The sequence below is a fragment of the Mastigoproctus giganteus genome, chromosome 4, assembly GCF_048544385.1.
Source record: "Mastigoproctus giganteus isolate SK-2022 chromosome 4, ASM4854438v1, whole genome shotgun sequence".
NCBI classification, from domain to species: domain Eukaryota; kingdom Metazoa; phylum Arthropoda; class Arachnida; order Uropygi; family Thelyphonidae; genus Mastigoproctus; species Mastigoproctus giganteus.
In genome coordinates this window covers 168,034,210-168,057,338 of record NC_143578.1, presented here as the reverse complement: position 1 = coordinate 168,057,338, position 23,129 = coordinate 168,034,210, and the positions used below count along the sequence as shown (strand labels likewise).

Sequence of the window (23,129 nt, the reverse complement as noted above, 5' to 3'; positions counted from 1 at the left end):
AGGTGATCCATAATCTAAGCGGGACCGAAATACAGTTCTATGGAGATGTGATAGGGAGTATCTATCAGCACCCCAGGAGTTAGCCGAGACAGGTCTTAATTTGTTCAATTTCTTTAGACAGGCTGTTCTAACTCAATAAATGAAAATTGTTGGTAAGAGGAATCAGGTTATTTTTTAAATATATTTCACGCTGATCCTACGTATGAATCTGATTTCGAACGATCAGTAAAGACAGGCAGGAAATCAGATTAGGGAGATCGATGGGCAGGCAGTTGCTTGTAGATTTCCATGATCAGAAAGATATCTCAAAAATAGTGCATGAATTTGGTTGCCAGTTTTAAAATTCTTATTCTCACTCTTACAAAAATTGCCATAACACAAATCTCTTACCATTTTATCTGGATCGAAATAGTTATTGATGAAAAATAAATTTATCCACCAGCTCTGGTAGCATGCATTTACGAATGGGTCCAAGGTATCACGATATATTGGGCCTGATCCAATCAAGGGAGCCAGAAATACTGTAAGTACGATTATAATCTGCATCGGCTGTAATCTGAAGAAAGGTAAATTCTTATTAAAAGGCTATCATTAGCAATGGCACTTTCATTTCACATTAATAAAATGATGAATTAATCATATTCTATCTAAAATACAACACAATTCAATCGTAACTAGCGCAGTTTGTCCTGACCGCACCGGGTGTAAAACACCTGTGTTCGAATACCAGCGATTACGTGAGGAATTTTTTTTTTTTTTTTTTTAATTGGCCTGTTTCATAACCTGGCTGAGTTATTCAGTCTCAGGCGAGAGTGGCCTGGTTTTTTCTCTCTCCCAGAAACTCAGATTTTTCGACTAACAGATAGAAAATCGATCACAGAATACGCAATTTGCATATATATTACATACCGCGCAATATGGCCCTAGTCGCTGATGCACCTAAAACTATACAACAAACAAATACAGAATAATCCACAAGATGATTCAAAAATACGCATAAAATTTTAAATATTGGTATAAATTTTAGACAATATGATTAATTCTTATAAAGTATTTGTATTTTATAGATCGTTCATGTAGTTAACAGTCTTGTGGTTCAAGTAAATTTCTGACTGATTAACTTAGAGAAAAAGGAACTGGTATTAGGACAGAGCCGAAACAATTTAAAGTGGTTCTGGAGTATAAAAATCGTAGAAATCCGTCCTTCGTGGGGTCAGCAATTCGGGGAAAAATTGCGAAGGCATCGGAAAAATACTTCGTTCACGTGATAGAATTTGAAAAGTGTGCGGTGGCAATGTAGGATTAAAGGGACATCGACTGGTACCAAAGACCTGGTCTTGGCGCATTATAGCCTTAGTAGCTAATGCGCCAATAAAATCAAAACCAAACCAAACCAAACTGGTATACCAAAAATGTAAAAACTACAAGATGCCAATGAGCCTTTAATTTTAAAAATTAATAAAATCTTTATATTCATAGTACGATCTATTAATTCTTCAGTGTTGTAAGAAAGTTTGTAATTTTACTTGTCGTTTTTGTTGTTGTTGTTGTGTTTAACGACACATAGGCTGCTAGAGCCATATTGTGTCTTTCTAATGGTGATATGGAATATTAGCTTAATTGTGATAACTATATTTTATGATATATTCCTATACGATTTAGGAAAGTAAAGAGTTCTTTTTGATTAAAATCATCTCCCAGAATCTGTAATAAATTTATTGATGACCGCGTATTAGAAATTGACTTAAAGATGTCTAAACGGATGGTTTGAAAGTGGAGACAGTCCACTAACAAATGTCGAATGGTCAGTTGTACTTGACATGATGTACATTGGGGAGCGTTGTCATTAGTTAATAGATACAGGTGAGTGAGATGAGTGTGCCCAATCCTTAGCCTTCCTAAAATTATTTCATCTCGTCTGTTTTTTCTGAAGCTGGAATGCCACAGCTTTGGTTCCGGTTTTATTTGGTAAAGTTCATTTCCTGGATAACCTTTCCAGATTAATGACCAGCTGTTATAACATGCTTTAAGGATAATGTGTTTGTAATCCGTATGTGGAACTTGAAAAGTCTGCGAAATAGTGGTTTCTGGTTGTTTGGCTGCATGATCTGCTCTTTTATTGCCGGCTATTCCAGAATGTCCTGGGATCCAGCAGAATGTCACAGTTTGGTTCAATTCCATACAGGCAAGTAACTTAGTTATTGTTAGTGCTGTCTCTGCCATAAATACTAATACCAAATCCTCTCACCCTGTTTTACTACAGGGTGAGAGGATTTGGTATTAGTATTTATGGCAGAGACAGCACTGAGTGAGTCAGTGAATATTAAAGCAGACGGAATTAGATGTTCAATAATGTGATCCAGAGCTACGTTTATAGCATAGAGCTCAGCAGTGAAGATACTGCATTCTATTGGCAATGAGACGGAAGTGCTAAATGATGGGAAGATTGCAGCAGCACCTACTTGGGTCTTGGTTTTTGATCCATCTGTATAGATTTCACATGCGTTTGAATTAGAAAGAGTGTAAGTTGCATGTAACTGTGCGATACTGGAAGGAGACAGCATGTTCTTTCCCCAATGTTGAAAGTAGTCATCATATATTGCACAGATATTTTCCCATGGTGGATCTGGTGGTGTGTTGTCCTGAAATATATAGCTGATATCTATGTTCCATGATTGAGCCAGTTCCTTAAATCTAAGTGGAGCAGGTCGGTTTTCATCAGATTTACTTATATAAAATGACTCGCATTCAGTATTGTAGAGACATCTCCAACAAGGATGAGAGGGCAGACTACGGATTTTTGCGGCATACATCATAAGTAATGATTTTCTGCGAAGATGTAAGGGAGGTTCATGAGCTTCGATGTACAGGCTCTGAACCGGGGAGGTTCTGAATGCGCCTAGAGCGACTCCTCTCAAAGCAAAGTGCTGGATGGTGTTTAGTCGTTCTAAAGTACTTTTCCTCGCTGAATCATATACTGGAGAGGCATAGTCCAAGCGAGACCTGATGAGAGCTCTATACAGATGGATGAGGGTATGACGATCAGCACCCCATGACATGGATGACACACACCGAAGGATATTCAATTTCTTCAAGCAGATAGTACGAAGATAGGCCACATGTGCTTGAAAGTTCAGTTTCCTGTCTAATATCAGACCAAGGAAACGGATATTGTGAGCAACAGGAATTGGCACGTTATATATCTTTAGCTCTGGATCAGGATGAAGTGACCGAAGTTTGCAGAAATGAGTGGTAGTGGTTTTCTGTTCAGCGAGATTATATAAATTTCGTAAGGTCCAGGACTGAATTTTCGTTAAAGCAATTTGTAGCTGTCTTTCGATAGTATTCATGCTTTGCGATTGGCAGGATATAGTGAGATCGTCAGCATACATGTATACTTCAATCATTTTTGGAAGTTCTTCCAAAATATTGTTGATCCTAATCGCAAATAGGGTTGGACTCAATATGGAACCCTGTGGGACACCCTCTTCTTGAATGTGAGATGTTGACAGCATGTTTTTATATCGGACCTGAAATGTACGCAATTTTAAAAAGTTCTGAATTATTAAAGGGAGATGTCCTCTCAGCCCCAACTGATGCATATCTTTAATAATACCATGACGCCATGTGGTGTCAAATGCTTTATGAATATCCAGGTTGACCATCACTAGATGTTGTTTTCTCACGAAGGCATTACGAACGTTTGATTCAATTTTTACAAGTACATCTAGGGTGGACCTGTTTTTGCGGAAGCCATATTGGTGATCAGAAAGGAGATTTTCGGAGTCTAGAATCCATGTGAGCCTCTTATGTACCATCCTTTCAAAGATTTTGCCCAGACAGCTTGTCAACGATATTGGTCTGTAATTCTCAACTAGAGAAGGATCTTTGCCTGGTTTTGGAATAGCACAAATATAGGAATGACGCCATGACAGAGGATACATATTTTCAGAGAAGATCCGGTTATAAAAAGAGTAATAGTGTGCCGAGATCGGCTTCACACAGATGCTTCAGCATACTGTAGTGAATGGAATGCCGTCTGGTCCTGCTGCGCTATTCGGAGATTTGCTCAAAGATTCTCTCAGTTCAGATAGAGTAAACAGCTGGTTATATGGAAGTGAAAGTCTAGTTGCGAAATTAAACTTATGACGTTCTGATTCAGTTTTACTGCGTTGAAAGGAGATCACATAAGAGGAACAGGCAGAAATGTTATAAAAAGATTCGGCTAAAGCATTTTCAATGTCAGTAGGAGAGGATAAGTCCTGCCCATTGCATTCTATTATCGGAGATTGCTGCGGTAGAAATTTCCCATTGAGAGCTTGAATTTTTTTCCAAATGATTCGACTGTCAGTATTTTTGTTAATAGCTGAGGCGAATTTAATCCAGGAGTCACGTTTTGCTGTCTTCCTAATTTGTCTTGCTTTGGCTCTGAGTTTTTTGTACATAATTAGGTTGGCAGTAGTTGGAAATGGAAATTTGCGAAACTGGTTCCAGGCACGGTTTTTTTCTCGTTTCACTTTGGAGCATTCTTCATTCCACCATTGATTTTGGTGTACCCGCTTGCTCTGGTTGGATTTTGGAATGGAACTTTCTGCTGCAGATAATATATGACCTGTAATGTGGTCAGTTACAACATCAATATGATTTTGTTGTACATATAGTTTGTCAAGTAGAACACAAGTTGAATAGTTTTTCCAGTCTGCTTTATGAAAGTTCCAAGAAGTACTGCCTTTAGGACATGATACCGTCTGTGTTTGAATTGTACTGATGGTAGGAAAATGGTCACTGTGGAATGGAACATTTAGCAGTGACCATTCCATGCTTGGAAAAAGAAATGCTGAACATATTGATAAGTCTATGGCTGATGTACTACCTGTAGGTAGTTGGATGTGAGTTGGAGAGCCAGAATTTAACAGAGTCAGGTTATAGTTATCCAGGAACATTTGTATTAATTGGCCTCTCCTATCCATGATGGAAGATCCCCACAATGGATGGTGACCGTTGAAATCGCGGAGTAAACAGACTGGAGGTGGCAATTGTGTGATAAGATTGTCAAGTTCAGTCTGGGAGCAAGGATAATTCGGTGGGATATAAATGGATGCAAGGGTTAACGATATTCCCATTACTATCCGAACCGCTACAACTTCTAAAGAGGTTTATAGTTGGAGATGTCTTGACGGTATGTTAGTTCTGATAAGAATAGCCACCCCACCACGAGCAGGAGTGTCAGAATCCCTGTCTCGCCTAAACATAGAATAATTTTTAATTTTCAGAGAAACTTGTGGTGATAAAAAGGTTTCCTGTAAACATACACCTATTGCTTTAGTTTGTATGAGTAAATCATTCAAGTCATATATATTACTGCGTAATCCTCTACAGTTCCATTGAAGGAATTTATTCATTTGCTGGATTTATTGGAGGAAGATTGATCTTACTGTTTTTTCTGGGAAGGTTTCTGTCTGCTTAGTTTTGATTTTTCATTTCTGGGAAATGTTGGGCGTCTTGTATCCATGGTATCATTAGCATGTAACTCTAGTACTGTCCCTTCATCCTCTGACTGAACCTCCATTTCCATGTTGCTAATCCTTGGTTTCGATTTCTTCTGGTTTTCAATAGTAGCTGATTTCGTTGTTTCTGGCAAGGTTGAGATAGCATCAGTTGGGATGCTGATTGGGGTGTTGCTGGTCTCAGTGACTGTAGTTTTCTTATTATAAGTTAGCGCAGTTTTGGCCCAGGCGGCAAAGGAAATATTCGGTTCGATGGAGACATCTGTTTGGGTTGCAGCTGAGCGGCTATTTTTTGTGACCGATGCATATGAACGGCTAGGCATGGTTAGCATTATTTGCTTTCTTGCTTCAGGGTATGTGACTTTATGCTCCACTTTACACTTTTGGATTTTTTTCCCTGTTTTCCAAAGGTCACACGCTTTAGAAAATGCAGGATGGCTTCCTTTACAGTTTGGGCAAGTGGGAGTGGAAGCTGTACAGTCGGCTTGGGAATGCTCCTTGGAGCCGCGAATAGGGCACACAGCATCGCCTCGGCATGCCGTCTGAGAATGGCCATACTTCTGGCACTTAAAGCAGCGAATGGGATTCGGGATGTAGGGTCGAATCTTGCAGTTTAAGTAACCTGCTTTTACAGAAGATGGGAGATTCGGAGTACTGAATGTCAAAATAATGGACCTGGTTGGTAATAGGTTGCCATCTTTTTTCGTCATAATTCTCCGTGCATGAGTCACTTTTTGTTCGCTAAGCTCTTCAATGATTTCTTCCTCAGACACATTTAGTAAGTCCCATTCACTGATAACTCCTTTAGAGGTGTTCAGAGTGTTATGGGCTGTTACTGACAGGAATATTGTTAAAAGTTGTTAATTGTAACAATTTTTCTGAGTGATTTGGCTTAGAAGCTTCAATTAGAAGGTCTCCGGATTGGAGACGTTTAACCATTTTGGGAGATCCAACAACCGATTCTAAACATTTCTGTATTAGGAAAGGCGATAGCTTGCCAACAGGTTGTGTGGATAGGGAATGCATTATCAGAAATGCTGGCATGTCTGTTGTTTGTTTTTCTGTCCGTAGTCTCTTCGGACAATTCAAGTCATGCTCTGAATCAGAGTTGACGGGTCTGGAGCCCGTGGGCTCTAGCGATGGATATGCATCGCAATCTATCGTTGCTCCTTTTAGCCCCGGAAGAGGGAATTCCTTCTCCCAGGTTACCGACCCCGCCACGTGGAGGCAGGAGCGGTGCCAACCAGTGACCAAGCAATCAGCAGAAGAGGAGAGCAGTACGTTGCTAGCGAAAGCAGTAACGTTGCAGCGCGGGGTTAGCAGTAACGTTGCTAGCGGTGAAGCAGTGAAGTTGCTCAGCGAGGGAAGCAGTAACGTTGCGAGCGGTCAGCTGTAACGTTGCGAGCGGTGGAGGGATTATTAAAGCACTAGTACTCGCCCTAGGAAAAATCGCTAGAAAATCGCACTAGAAAGATCGCTTGGGAACTATCGCTTGGCACTCGGGGCCTTTTACTTGTCTTCAAAAACAGTGCGTAGGCCGTGGGTGATCGTCAAATTATTGTTTCTCCGATTTGCTTTTCCATGATGTTTGTCAGCTGCTTGTTGAGATTGGGCTGAAATCTTCTGTCAATTTAGTTCTTTATTTCTATTGCAGTCTGAATTACACACTGTATAAGCCCACTGATTAGTTACTCTTTTGGATACTAACCTGTTCGAATAAATTTACTGAATACCATAATGTCAATAATGAATGGGCTACAAATTTTTGTTATGAAAAGGATCTTTTCTGTCTTATCTGAGAGTTTATGATTGTCATACGTCCGTGGTTACTTATTTTTACGTAAAGTAACGTGTATTCGCTTGCCTTTTTCTTCTCCTTTATGTTTTCTTTTCTGGCTTATTCTATCCATTATTTTACTTTGCTCTGCACTGTTGCCATTAAATCAGAATGGTTCAGTATAAGATTCCTCAGATAGGCGAGTTTCTTCTACTGATACTGACAATTACATTTTAAAACTCACATCTTTAATGACAGTACCATTCACAGACTAACACAGCGATGTTGTTGTTCTTGTTGGTTTGATTTATTGGTGGCAGGGCTACTAAGGCCATAATGCACCTATTACAATATTATTTAGTAGAGGATTGATAAACAAAATAGCAAGGTGGATTTAGATTAGACGGAATTTGTTTATTGTTCTCAGGAAGGTAAAGAGATCATTTATATCTGGTCGGTCTGCGAGGAGAATTTTCAGTAAAGTAAGTTGATTTGAGGAACATAGATGTGAAAAAGCTGTTTGTCGTTCTCTTAAGTATAATGGACAATCAAGAATAAGATGTTTTACTGTGAGTGGAGTTCCACAGTTGCTGCATAGTAGAGGATCGTTCCGTGTGAGTAGGTAACTGTGAGTTAGGTGAGTATGCCCAATCCACAACCTAGAAAGTGCAACTTCTTCCTTCCTATTCCCTCTGCGGCTTGATGTCCACAGCTTGTGATCGTTTTTAATTGGAATAATTTATTGGTTTTGTTTTCCTGCCAAAGTGATGTGGATCATCTTGAGAAGGATGTACCGGGGTGGGTTTGTTCCTTCGCTATCGTAGCATCGTAGGACAGAATAAAACGCGAAGGGGCGATTGGTAATATGCTCAATGGTACTTCAACACAGAAGGAAATCTTTCGGAGATGCTTAATGACAAACACTTGCAGAAGATTGAAGCTTAGCCAAAATGAAGGCTTATCGTAGCGGACATTAAGAGGTTGTTGGTTGGATTTTATTGGAGCATTAGCAACTAAGGCTATAATGCGCCAAAACCTTGTCATACAAAAAGTAAAATTTACATTGACATAACGAATTAGGTCACTAAGTTAGGGTACAAAAACAATTATAAACTGTAAAAGACAAATATCAGTAAACAAGTAACAGTAATAAGGTAGATTTTTTAAATGTGAGTAAAAATGTTTACTGATTTTAGAAAGCTAAAAATAGCAGACACATGGTCATTGTCGGATAAAATCTGACTGAGTGTACATGGCTCAGTCAGATGGTTAAAAGGTAAAACGAAAAACTGGTACAATCACATAAAATATGTTAAACAGATAAAATGGTGTCGCATTTCTCGCACATAGGAGGGTCATCAGCCCTCAGCAAAAAGGAGTGTGTCACATGACAGTGTCCTATGCGGAGCCGAGCAAGAACAAATTCCTCTTTGCGATCCTTGCGTAAGCTGGACCGCCAAGGATGGATCACAGGCTTAATTGGACAGAGTTTGTTTGTAGTAACCAGGCGATGCCACGAATCTTGCCACTGAGATTGTAGGTTACTACGGATTACTTGCCTGTAGTGTGTATAAGGGTCTAACAGGTCCAGATTATCCATCAGGGGTCGAATCCCGTCGATGACGCGAGGAACTTTAATGGGCTTTTTTCACTCCGTGGCTCAGTTAGTCGGTCTCAGGCGTAGATAGCAAGGTTTTTCTTCCCAGTAACTGGGTTTTTTTTCGTCGAGCAAAACAAGCAAATCGACCATAGAACATACGCAATTTACGGACACAAATACGGGTTATGTATTTAATTACGGGCAACCCTAAAATAATAATTTGATTTTTTTTTATCCGCCAGGGGTGCCGATTTTGGCTGCAATGTCAGCCAAATCATTTCCTCTACTCCGGATGTAGCTGGGGATCCAGCAGAAGCGGATATCGAATCCACTTACATAGAGACTGCATATTATATTCTGAATTCTGGACAGGGTCGGATGATTAGTGCGTGACACGGCTGATAAAGACTGTAGTGCTGCACTCACTGAATCGGCACATAAAATACAACCGTTGGTATCGTTGTTTTCTTACGTGATCTAGAGCTAACTTTATAGCATGCAGCTCTCCAGTGTAAATGCTGCAGTCAAGGGGGTATCTTCTCTGATATAGTATTGTCTGGAAAAACAGCAGCGGATCCCACATACGATTCTGACTTCGAGCCGTCTGTGTAAACTGGCAAGAAGTCAGAATGTTCTGCACGGTGTTGTGAACAGAGCTGAAGGTAGACAGAATCTGGAGTATTAGACTTCGTCGCAGTCTTGAGCGAGAAGTCACATGCTGGTGTTTGTGCATGCCAGGGTGGAAGTGGCTCATTTGGTGACCGAGCAACCTTGTCTACCGAGATGTTAAGCTCATTGAGTAGCTCTTGAACACGAATGCCGAATGGCGATTGGCGGTTCGTCATGTGTTATAAAGATTTTCCCATCGTGGCTCGAAAACGGATGTCCACGTGGGATGGCCCTGGCAGGGACTTCAGCTTGAAGGCATATTGTAGAGACAACTGCATTCGTCGAAGCAACAAGTGATGGTTCATTTGCTTTCGACATACAGATTTTGGATAGGTGATGTTCTGAATGCACCAGTAGCAATACAAATGGCTTGATGATGGATGGGGTCAGAGCCAACGAACAGCACTATTTCTGGCAGATGCATATGCCTAAGACCGATAATCTAATTTTGACCGTACAAGGGTACGGTCAAAATTACGGCCAAAGAGGTAGAAGAGAGGGAGCGGAGAATGCTAAGCCATCTCGTGCTCACTTTGTGCATAGCTGACGAATGTGTTGGACAAATGTCAGCTTTATGTCAAAAATGAGTCCCCACGAATTTCGCCTCTGATACAATTGGAATGGTGTTTTGTCCAAGTCGTAATTCAGGCTCAGGGTGGAGGTTACGTTTTCGACAAAAATGTACGCAAACTGTCTTCTCGGGTAGAAAACTGAAACCATTGGCCGTGGTCCAGGAGTTAAGACGGTCAATAGCTTGTTGCAGTTGTCTCTCAATAACTCTCATATTGCATGATTGAGAGAATATGCTGAAGTCATCGACGTAGAGTGCACTGTTTATAGTTGGAAGAAGTTAGTTCAGAAATATATTTTATTTTTAATGCAAAAAGCGTCACTTAAGACAGATCCTTGTGGTACCCCCTCCTCTTGGCAAAAGGGCCGCGAAAGGGAGGATCCTACACGAAATTGTAAATAAGGGCAGGATAAAAAAAAATTTAATAAAAACGGGAAGGTGACCTCTTAGACCGTGATTGTAAAGGTCTTTTAAAATACCAAATCTCCAAGTTCTGTCGTACGCTTTTTCCATGTCAAAGAAGATGGTTGTTGTTGATATTGGGTTTAAAGACACAAGGGCAACTGAGGCCAAATTGTGTCTATTCATCGTTTAATTGCATGACCCTATCTTTATGATTTTTAAATTATATACTTTTGTATAGGCCAATACATTTTAAGTATATTAAAAGTTCTTCAATATTTGCATTGTTTCCTAGAATATGGGATAAATCAGGTGATACGTTAAGACTGGAAACTGATTGAAAAGTGTTTGACCAGATGGTTGAATGCAAGGGACAATCAAGCAGAAAATGGCGGACCGTAAGCAGACTGTTACAAGATGAACACTGAGGTGGGATTTCTCCCAATAGCAAGTACAGATGGGTATGATGCGTATGTCCAATTCTTAGCCTTGCCAACACCACTTCCTCACGTCTGTTTGGTCTGAAGCAAGAGAGCCACAGCTTTGGTTCTTGTTTTATTTGGTAAAGTTTGCTGTTAATATTCCTTTTCCCTATCTGTGACCAGTTGTTGTAACATGCTTTATGAATAACAGGTTTAAAATCAGTGTATGGAACCTGAGGATGTTTGGAGAGAGTAGGTTGAGGATGTTTAGCGGCAAAGTCTGCACTTTCATTTCCCGGAATGCCAGAATGGCCAGGGATCCAGCAAAAGCTGATTGACTGATTGGACACACTACAGGAAAATAGTTGGGAATGAATTTCTTTCAATGTAGGATGAGAAGAGGAGAAATTCTTCCTTATGGCATTGATAGCACTGAGGGAATCCGTGTAGATTATTGCGGGTGAGATGCAAAGTTCAATAATCTTACTAAGTGCTAACTTGATGGCATAAAGTTCAGTAGTGAAGACACTGCATGATAAAGGTAGTGTGGCTGAAATTGTACATGTAGGAAAAACAGCTGCAGCCCCTACCATACTATCAGTTTTGGACCCATCAGTATATATTTTACAGAAATCGGAGTTAAGGGTAGCATGAGCTGAGTGCAACTGTCTCATGTTATTGGGAGATATGACATTCTTCCCCCACTGGAGAAAATGTGTGTCATGTGAGGCACAAACATACTTCCAAGGTGGAATAGGTGCAGTGGTGTTCTGAAAAATATCAGCTAAATCAATGTTCCAACTCAGAATAAGATCTTTGATCCTGAGTGAAGCAGGTCGATTTTCATGTGGCTTATTCTCATAAAAGGAATCCCACCGAGTGTGATAAAGATACTCCCAACTGGGGTGCGATGGAAGACTCTGGATCTTAGAAGCATAGAAAAGCAATAATGTTTTTCTACGTAGATGTAATGGAGGCTCGTGGGCTTCAATATAAAGACTTTGCATGGGAGAAGTCCTGAATGCGCCCAGAGCAGTCCTCAGGGCACTGTGCTGGATAACATTTAGCCGATCTAATGTGCTATTCCTAGCTGAGTCATATACGGGAGAACCATAATCTAAGCGTGAACGGATCAGAGATTTGTAGAGGTGAAGTAAGGAGTACCGATCAGCTCCCCACGACATGGATGAAACTGATCGAAGCATGTTCAACTGTTTTAGACAAGTAGTTCGTAGATATGTGATATGTGCTTGGAAGTTAAGCTTACTATCTAATATCAGACCGAGAAATCTGATGCTGTTTACTACGGGTATTGGACAATTGTTTAGCCGTAATTCAGGATGGTGGTGGACAGCACGTTTCTTACAAAAGTGAGTGGTGGTAGACTTTTGTTCAGCTAGTCGATATCCGTTGCGTGACATCCAGGATTCAATTCTGTTAATGGCAAGTTGGAGTTGACGCTCAATGGTGTTCATGCTTTGAGATTGGCAGGAGATCGCGAGGTCATCCGCATACATATAAGCCTCCACAGTTTTGGGGATGTCTCTAGTTATGCTGTTGACTCGAATTGCAAATAATGTTGCGCTGAGTATAGATCCCTGTGGTACTCCTTCTTCCTGAATATGGGGTGTAGATAGTACGTTCTGATAACGGACCTGAAAAGAGCGGTGGCGCAGGAAATTCTGAATTATCTGAGGGAGATGACCCCTTAATCCTAGGTGATAAAGATCCATAATAATACCATGTCGCCAGGTAGTATCAAATGCCTTTTGAATATCTAAATTGACCATGACTAGATGTTGCTTCATGACAAAGGCATTCCGAATATTCGATTCAGCTTTGATAAGGACATCAAGAGTGGATCTGTTCTTACGAAAGCCGCTCTGATGATCTGTTAAAAGGTTCTCTGCTTCTAAGATCCAGGTAAGCCTCGTATGTATCATTCTTTCAAAAACTTTCCCCATGCAGCTTGTGAGAGATATTGGCCTATAATTGTCAACCAAAGAAGGGTCTTTGCCTGGTTTTGGTATGGCAAGTATGTGAGAATGACACCACGGAAGTGGATAATCAATATCTGAGAAGATTCTATTATAGAAGATCAATAGGGTACGTAAGTCCTCTTCAAGTAATTGTTTTAGCATGATGTAATGTACGTCGTCTGGGCCGGCAGCACTATTTGAAGATTTATTTAAGGATTCTTTGAGTTCTGTTATATTAAATGGTTGATTGTATGGAAGTGAGAGCCGTGTGGAAAAGTTAATTTTGCGGCGTTCTGCATCTGCCTTGATGCGCTGAAAGGAGAAGGAGTAGGAAGCAGAAGCAGATATTGAAGAAAATGATTCTGCTAGCGCATTCGCGATTTCCTTAGGTGCCGAGAGATCTTTTCCATTCCAACAGAGTATTGGAGAGGGTGGTCGAGTGAATTTTCCATTTAGCGCTTTAATTCTTCTCCAAATGAATCGTGGGTCAGTGTCTTTGGTGATAGTTGAGGCAAATGAGATCCAGGAGTCACGCTTGGCTTTTCTCCTAATCTGCCTTGCTTTGGCTTTAAGTCTTTTGTATTCTATTAGATTACTGGTTGTAGGAAACTTACGGAATTTGTTCCAAGCACGGTTTTTCTCACGCTTGGCATTAGAAAAATCTGTGTTCCACCAGTTGTTATGGTGGGAGCACTTGTGGGGTGGTGACTTCGGAATTGAATTTTTTGCTGCATTTAGTATCTGATTGGTCATGTAGTTAGTTACGTCTTCAATTGGATGTTGCTGAACATAACTCCTGTCTAACTGGACCTGGGTACAGTAGCTCTCCCAGTTTGCCTTCTTGAACTTCCAGGTGGATCGGTGCTCGAGATTTGCAGTTACCCGTGTTTGTAATGAGCAAAGGATTGGGAAGTGATCACTGTTCAGAGGATAGTTTAGCACTGACCATGTCATACTTGGGAAAATTGCTGGTGAGCAGATTGACAAGTCTATTGCAGAAGTAGATCCTGTAGATAGGTGAATATAAGTGGGAGATCCAGAATTTAGTATAGTTAGGTTGTTATTATTCATGAATGTTTCTATTAATTTGCCTCTTGTGTCAATCGCAGGCGACCCCCATAATGGATGGTGACCATTGAAATCACCAAAAAGGCAGATTGGAGATGGTAGTTGCATAACCAAATTATCAAGTTCTGTATTTGACAATGGTTGGGAAGGGGATATATATATATAGAAGTTAGGGTAATTGATATACCGATTGAAATACGTGCTGCCACAGCTTCTAGACTAGTTTGTAATTGAATTTGCCTGGACGGTATGTTTGATTTTATAAGCACAGCTACTCCTCCGCGAGCAGGAGACTCCGAAATCCTGTCTTTTCTATATATTGTATAGTTCGTAAATTTTGGTGAAGCTTGAGATGATAAGAAAGTTTCTTGTAGACATACTCCTATCGGATTATATTTAATCAGTAAATCTTTTATGTCGTCAGAATTGCTTCTTAGTCCTCTGCAGTTCCACTGTATGATATTAGACATTATTTGAGTTTAGTTGTGGTCGATTGGTCTGACTGTTTTTTAGAAGTGGAGCATTTCGGTCTGTCTTGTTTTATTTTATCTTTTTTCGGAAAATAGGGGCGTACTGAATCCATGGTGTCACTTGCATGGAGTTCCAAAATGGGTTCCCCATTATCTAAACGCTCATCTATTTCCATACTCTTGGTAGGAGTTTCCATTTGTTTTGAACTTGTGTCAGATTTCGTTTGCTCTGTGTCATATGAGACCGATGGAGTATCACTAGGGATACTGATTGGGGTATTTGTAGCTTCGCTAGTTTTATTTTGAGGATTTTCTTTTTTTGAATTTGAAAGGGTAGATTTAAGCCAATTAGCCATTGAGGTATTAGGCGGAATTGATACATCTGTTTGTGCTCCAGTGGATACATAGTTTCTAGTGCGAACAGCGTAGGATCGACTGCTAGGCATGCTCAACATAACTTGCCTACGTGCTTCAGGAAACGTAACTTTATTTTCTACTTTATATTTTTGAATTTATTTCCCTGTAATCCATAATTCGCAAGATTTGGAAAAGGCAGGGTGACTTCCCTTGCAGTTTGGACACGCAGGAGTTGCCACTGAGCAATCAGCTTGAGTATGGTCTTTAGATCCGCATATGGGACAGATGGAGTCACCTCTACATGCCTGCTGTGAATGACCATATTTCTGGCATTTGAAGCAACGAACGGAATTCGGGATATATGGTCTAATACGGCAATTCAAATAGCCAGCTTTGATTGAGGATGGTAAGTCTGGAGTACTGAATGTTAAAATGATGGTTCTAGTTGGAGTTAGATTCCCATCTTTTTTAGTCATGATTCTTTTTACACTTGTTACCTTTTGACTACTAAGTTCTTGGAGTAGTTCTTCTTCGGAGACTGAAGTTAGGTCCCACTCACTGATCACACCTCTTGATGTTGTTGTTGTTGTTTATGGGGTTTTAAGTGCAATGGCTACTTAGGCCATATTGCACTTAGAAAAGTGGTTCATACTGCCTGTTTGTTTCATGTAGAAGCAATTAGAAACGGCTATACATTCCTATTTGTTTTAGGAAGGAGAAGAATTCTGCGATGTTTGATTTTTCGCCTATGATATGGCTAAGTGACAATGGTACCTTTCAGCTTGCTAGAGAACTGAATGACATTAGTCGAGCATTATGATACAGAGTACATTCTAGAAGTATGTGTTTCACTGTAAGTGGTGTATGACAATGATTACACTCAGGAGGGTCATTCCCTGAGAGGAGGAACAAATGAGTTAAATGAGTATGACCGATTCTGGCTCTGGTTAGGATTACTTCTTCTTGTCTGTTAGTAATGAGGCTAGAGGCCCATAATTTTGGTACAGGTTTAATTTGAAAAAGTTTATTATGAATTTGTGCTTGCCATTGTAGAGTCCATCGATCTTTACATATACTTCGGATCTTCATTTTATAATCAGTAAACGGTATTAAGAAATTTGTTGGGGCTGCTCTAGATGGATGTTTGGCAGCATCATCCGCAATTTCATTTCCTGGTATTCCAGTATGACCAGGTATCCAGCAGAAAATAACTTTTTGTTGGCACTCTCTCAGACGTATCAACTCTGTTCTAATGAGCTTTAATAGAGGGTGAGTAGACGGGGAATTGTTTTGCAAGGCTGATAAGGAACTCTGCGAGTCTGTGTAAATTAAGCTCTTTTGAATTGACATATGGAAAATACTTTCTATAGCAAGCTTTATGGCATATAATTCAGTTGTGTAGCTACTGCACTCTGTTGGGAGAGATAGAGAAATGGTAGCATCTGGGAGTACTACTGCTGCGCCTGATCCACTCTCAGACTTCGATCCATCTGTATAAATTTTAGCGAAGTCAGGATAACGTTGAGTATGCGCTATGTGTAGCTGCTGGATATTAATATCTGATAGAGAGTGTTTACCCCACTGGTAGAAATAATTGTCACAAGATGGTGTGATGACAGACCATGGAGGTTCAGGATCTATAGGATCTCGTAAAATTTTATTGAAGTGTACATCCCAATCTTCTGCTAGCTGTTTTAACCTAATACCAGCAGGCCGAACTGTCTGTGGTTTGTTTCTGTATAAGGTCATAAACTGTGGATTGTAGAGTATTGGCCAATTAGGATGGGTCATCTGGCTTTGGATCTTGGTTGCATAATTCAGCAGCATCATCTTTCTCCTGATATTTAGGGGAGGTTCATGAGCTTCAACATACAAGCTTTGCACTGGAGATGTTCTGAACGCACCTAGTGCTGTTCTGAGAGCTGAATGTTGAATAGGATTGAGGCGAGATAAAGCGCTCTCCCTAGCAGAATCGAAGACAGGGGCACCGTAGTCCAGTCGAGATCTGATTATGGATCTATATATATGTAGCAGGCTTTGGCGATCTGCTCCCCATGTTGTGGCTGATAAGACTCTGAGAATGTTCAGTTTTTTTTGACAAGTAGTCCGGAGATGTTCAATGTGCTTTTGGAAATTTAACTTATTGTCAAAGAACAATCCCAGTAGACGAGTACAGTCAGTTATGGGAAGAGGATGGTTATTCAATTGCAGCTCAGGTTCAGGATGAATATTGCGTCTAGAGCAGAAGTGTATGGCAGTAGATTTCTGGCTGGATAGTCTATAACCATTTTGTGTCATCCATGTCAGGATGCGATTCATTGATATTTGAAGTTGGCGTTCAATGTAATGCATGTTTTGAGAATGACAGGAAATCGAGAGATCATCTGCGAAAAGGTATGAATCCACCGTTTTCGGAATGAGTTCAATTATATGGTTTATTCTCATTGCAAACAAGGTAGCGCTGAGAACAGATCCCTGTGGAATTCCTTCTTCTTGGATAAAGATTTTAGAGAGGGTTCCCCGATAACGAACTTGAAAGGATCTCCGTTGAAGAAAATTTTGGATAAAATATGGTAAATTACCTCTCAGGCCAAGAGAATGTAGATCCTTTAAGATTCCAAAACGCCACGTAGTGTCAAAGGCTTTCTCAACGTCAAGACAGACCATGACGAGATGTTCCTTTTTTGATGAAAGCATTTCTGATATTTGACTCAGCTTTGATCATAAGATCCAAGGCGGATCGGTTTTTCCGGAATCCAAATTGTTCTTTATTTATCAAGTTTTGAGACTCGAGGAACCAGGTGAGACGGCCATGTATCATTTTCTCAAGAGTTTTGCTGAGACAGCTGGTGAGGGATATCGGTCTGTAATTTTGAGGAACCGAATGATCTTTACCGGGTTTTGCAATCGGTATTACATAAGAATGACTCCAGGAGCTGGGGAGGGTATGTTCAGAAAATATTCGATTATAATATATGAGCAGCGAAAACAGTGATCTTTGATCCAGATTTCGGAGCATTACATAATATAACCCATCAGGGCCAGCAGCACTGTTTCTTGAGTTGGTAAGAGCTTGCTGTAGCTCGAACATGGTAAATGGCTGATTATACGATAAAGCAGAATTGTCAGCGTAATTCAGTTTGGATCTCTCTGCAACGGTTTTACGTTTTTGGAATGATTTATCATAAGCATTACAAGAAGACAACAGAGAAAATACAATTCCCAGTGCATTTGATATATCTGTGGGATTAGAGAGTTCTTGTCCATTCCAGTTTAGTAGCGGGGTGGATAGAGGAGGAAATTTATTGTTTAAACATTTTATTTTTCTCCAGATTAATCTGATATCGGTATTTTTATTAACTGATGAGGCGAATTTAATCCAAGTTTCTTTTTTTGCTTTGCGTCTGATGTAGCGAGCTTTAGCTCTGAGCCGTTTATAGTTAATAAGATTGGGGGTGGTAGGATTTTTGCGGAAAAGATTCCATGCTTTGTTTTTCTCTTTTTTTGCATTATTGCAATCTTCATTCCACCAGTAATTTAATTTTCGTCTATTACTTGCTTGATATTGGGGAACTGCGACGGATGCAGCTGCCAGCATTTGATTTGTGATATGCTCAGTAACGCTATTGATGGAACCGGACTGAATGATATCGTTGTCAAATGAGATGTGCGATCTGTATTTTTCCCAATCAGCCTTTGAAAATTTCCATTTAATTGGACTTTCTATTGGGTAGGAACAGGATGTTTGAATTTTGCAGATTAATGGATAATGGTCACTACTATAAGGATCATTCAGAGGTATCCAATCTATACTTGGAAAGAGGATTGGGGAACATATGGAAAGATCTATAGCAGATATTGAGCCAGTAGGGAGATGCACATATGTAGGAGACCCAGTATTCAGTAATGTTAAATTCTGCCTATCAATCAACGTTTCGATCAGCTTACCCCGTCTGTCTGAGGTGGGGGAACCCCATAATGGGTGATGTGCATTAAAGTCTCCTAGTAAACAAAACGGTGATGGTAACTGCATAACAAAATCTTCAAGTTCCTGAATAGTATATTGATGATTGGGCGGAAGATAAATGGAAGCCAATGTCAAAGTAATATCACTAACAACACGCGTGGCAACAGCTTCTAAGGATGTTCGTAAGGGAATACGTCTGGCGGGGATGGTGGAATCCACGAGTATCGCTACTCCGCCATGAGCGTTATTAGACACAGTCCTGTCTTGCCTGAATACAGTGTAATTTTTGATTGAGACTGAGACCAGTGATGTCAAATTAGTTTCTTGTAAGCACATTGCAAGAGGTTTATAGTGATGAATTAATTCGTATATATCATCTAGGTTACTGCGAAGACCTCTACAGTTCCATTGTATAATATGTTCCATTATTTGGTTTTGTAAGAGGAAGCTGAATCTGTCTGCTTTTTATGCGTAGGTTGTTTGTGACGGTCAGATTTAGATTTTCTTTTCTAGGAAAAGAAGGGCGTCCTGAATCATTTTTATCCTCCATGTCTCCATCTGCATATAATTCAAGAAAATCTTCTTGGTTGGGCATATCATCTGTATCCATGCTTGTTGGTTGTTTCACCTCCACACTATCTGATTTATGTACTTTTTCTGCCACTGTATTGTGGGTTAGGTTTTGAGTTGGAATTGTGAGTGGCGTATTATTACTTTGGTCCACTAACTGTGATTCAGATGTAGGCTGAGTTGATAGTACGGATCGAGCCCAGTCGGCGATCGATTTATCTGGAGAGACTGACACTTCTGTTTGACATGCTACTGATTTGTAACTATGGGCAGCCAAAGCATAAGTAGTTTTTGGAATACTTGATTTTACTTGTCTTCTAGCTTCTTGAAAAGATACTTTATTTTCTGTCTTGTATTTCTGTATTTTTTTTCCTAACTTCCAAAGATCACAATCTTTGGAGTAGGCTGGATGATTGCCCTTGCAATTAGGACACTGCGGAGTTTGTGCCTTGCATTCAGATTGAGTGTGAGTTGTGCATCCGCAGTTTGGACATGTTGCATCTCCACGGCATGCTGTCTGGGAATGGCCAAATTTCTGACATTTGTAGCATCTCAGAGGGTTCGGGATATAGGGCCGAACACGACAGTTTAAATAGCCTGCTTTAACCGAGGATGGTAGATTCGGCGAACTAAAGGTTAAAATTATGCTACGGGTTGGGACTAAGATGCCGTCTTTTCGTATCATGATTCTCTTGGCCTGAGTTACATTTTGATCTTTTAGTTCCTGAATTATTTCTTCCTCGGAAACGTTCAATAGGTCCCATTCACTGATCACTCCCTTGGAAGAATTCAGGGTGTTGTGTGGAGTGACTTGGATTGGAATTCCACTTAAAGATGTAAGTTTTAACAGGAGGTCAGAGTGTCTTGGAAGGGAGGTCTCTATTAGCAAGTCGCCAGATTGAAGGCGTTTCACCATTTTTGGAGATGCTGCTGCATTTACAAGGCATCGTTGTATGATGAAAGGCGAAAGCTTGCTGACAGATTGTGAAGACAGAGAATGGATGATCAGGAAAGCTGGAGCTTCCTGCTTGTTTGCATCCTTTTTTAGTCTTTTCGACAATGAAAAGTCATGATCAGTTTCGTGGTTGTCTTGTTGCGAGCTCTTTGGCTCTAATCGTGGGAAATCATTAGTATCCATGTTTACTCCTTTTAGCCCTGGGAGAAGTACTTTCTTCTCCCAGACTACCAGCCCCGCCACGTGGAGGCAGGAGCAGTGCCACCAGTGACCAAGCGGATATTAAGGTTAGTAGAGTGTGAGTATTTAATATAAATACTAAGAAAGAAAGGTAGATTCCCTTTCTGGGTTCTTACGTAAGACTTTTTAAGTGAAGAACCGCTTTAAGTGAACAAAACAGGAGAAAATCGTACAACAAAAAATAGAACTATATCACTTTCAAAGATCACTTTATGAGTCGCAGAGAAAAATCGCTTGTCACTATCGCTTGGCACTCGGGGCCCACCTCTTGATGAATTTAAGGTTCTGTGGGGAGTTACTGATACTGTTAGCCCCCCAAAAGATGTTGTATTTAAGAGCCGCTCAGAATGTTTTGAGGTGGCTGTTTCGATCAGGAGGTCTCCGGATTGTAGTCGCTTCACCATTTTTGGTGACCCTGCAATAGACTCTAAACACTTTTGTATCAAGAATGGTGATAACTTGCCTACAGGTTGGGCAGATAATGAATGTACCACCAAGAAATTCGGTATATCATTTTGACATTTTGCTTCCCTTCGAAGCCTTTTTGGGTGAACACAGTCATGGTCAATTTCAGAAGTCTCTTGTCTTGAGCTCAATGGCTCTAAAGGTGGATAACTATTTGTATCCATATTAGCTCCTTTTGGCCCTGGGGGGTTTACCTTTACCACCCAGGTTACCGGCCCCGCCACGGGGAGGCAGGAGCAGTGCCGCTTGTGGCCAAGCGTAGAGGTTAGTTTAGTTAGTAGAAGTACTAAATTAAAGAAAAAGGTACTTTCCTTCTTCTGGGCTCACTTCTTAAGTGTTTTTAAGAAAATGAAGCTACTTAACGAAAAGGTTTAATAAGTAAGGGAGAAAACAAAAGAGAACCTAGTCGCTTACCAAAAAACGCTCTTTAATAGCACGAGAATCGCTTGGCCACGGAAACGCTTGGCACCCGGGGCCTCAAAGAAGATGGACACCAAATGTTCTCTTTTTAGGAAAGCATTTCGGATAGATGTTTCCTGTCTAATTAAGTTGTCCAATGTGAACCTGTTTCTTCTGAAGCCACACTGAAAGAGGGAGAGAAGGTCATTCGATTCTAAATACCACAAGAGACGATCATTGACCATTCTCTTCAATATTTTGCACAGTCAGCTGGTCAGAGCAATTGGACGATAGTTTTTTGGACATTTAGGATCCTTTCCTTACTTCGGAAAAGCAAGTATAGTTGCTTTGCGCCAGATATCCGGAAAATGCTCTTCAAGAAAGATTCTGTTGTACAGGAAAAGCAGACGGTCCATGGATTCTGGTGAATGATGTTTTATCATTCCATAATAGATGTTTTCTGGTGGAACAGCGGTAGCCTTTGTACGGGTAAGTGCCTTTTTCAGCTCGTGGTTAGTAAATGGCCCATTAGACTGGTGGGAACCCTTCGATGTTAAATTAAGGGTCTGTTTTTCACTGTTGTGCTTTAAGACCAGAAACTCTGGGGAGTAAAATGATGTTGCACAGATGTTAGAAAAAGTTTCCCAAGAGCATTGGCTATTGCAGTAGATTCTGCAATAGTACATTCATTATATTCCAGGACCGATGAGGAGTGTGCTGTATATTTCCCCTTCATTTACCGAATTTTATTGCAGACCAACGTAGTACTAGTAGACTGAGTAATTGATGAAATAAAGCGGATCCACTATTCCTTTTCACACTGACGGCGGATGTAGCGTTGGCTCGCGCCCATTTAAAGGCTATAAGGTTCGTTGTGGTAGAATATCGGCGAAATATCCTCCACGCTTTATTTTGAGCATTTTTTTGCTGCTGTGCATTGTAAATTCCACCATGGTTTTGGAAACGAAAGAAACCGGGTGGAGGTTTTTGGGACTGTAGTTGCAGCTGCATGGACAATATTTTCTGTTATGTACGTCACTGCATCATTGATAGGCTCCTAACTGACTGCAGAGATGTCACATTTTGCCAGGTGTTGAAAGGCACTCCGTCAGCCTGATCAAACTTCCACCGTGGTAACCTGAAAGGAAGACACGGTCTCCCACTGTGTAACGAGGTTATCACAGGGAAGTGATCATTTCCATATGCGTTCTCCTCCACTTCCCAAGTGAGCGAAGGGAGTAGAGAAGGGGAGCAGATAGAGAGAGCAATGACAGAAAACGTACGGGTAGGCATGTGGAATTTGATTTGATTTGATTTTGATTTTTTGTGGCGCAAAAACAGGAAGGTTATAGTGCGCCGTGGAAAGATTAAAATTAAAAAAAGATTAGACTGGTTACTTTTAAAAAGGTTATTTCGTCTAAAGTTGCATATATATATATATATATATATATACAGGGTGTTTCAGTTAAACGTTTCAGAACTTCTAAGAGGGGTAGGGTCCACCCTGACAACTCGAAATTATATAGCAATGTGGGGTCGGAAATGCTTTCCTGAAGCGGAGTTGTACACAGAAGCACCATAAAAAGAAAAGAGACCGTAAGTGAGAAATCGTTTTAATAATACATGAAAAGAAGCAAAAGGTACATGGATTAAAGTAAGTGTTCGAAGTTTCTTCAACCTCGTATTCCTTTCGCACAGTGGTACCTTGGAA

At 40.4% G+C, this 23,129-nt stretch overlaps 1 protein-coding gene across 1 annotated transcript in view; it reads right to left on the bottom strand.

Annotated features, from left to right (window-relative positions):
* LOC150087179 (nose resistant to fluoxetine protein 6-like) overlaps positions 1 to 23,129 on the bottom strand; it is a 298,214-nt gene that overhangs the window by 103,570 nt on the left and 171,515 nt on the right. Inside the window, exon 5 of the mRNA XM_090372396.1 lies at positions 391 to 556. Within this exon, the coding sequence (XP_090228522.1) occupies positions 391 to 556 (166 nt within the window). The remainder of the gene's footprint in view (positions 1 to 390; positions 557 to 23,129) is intronic.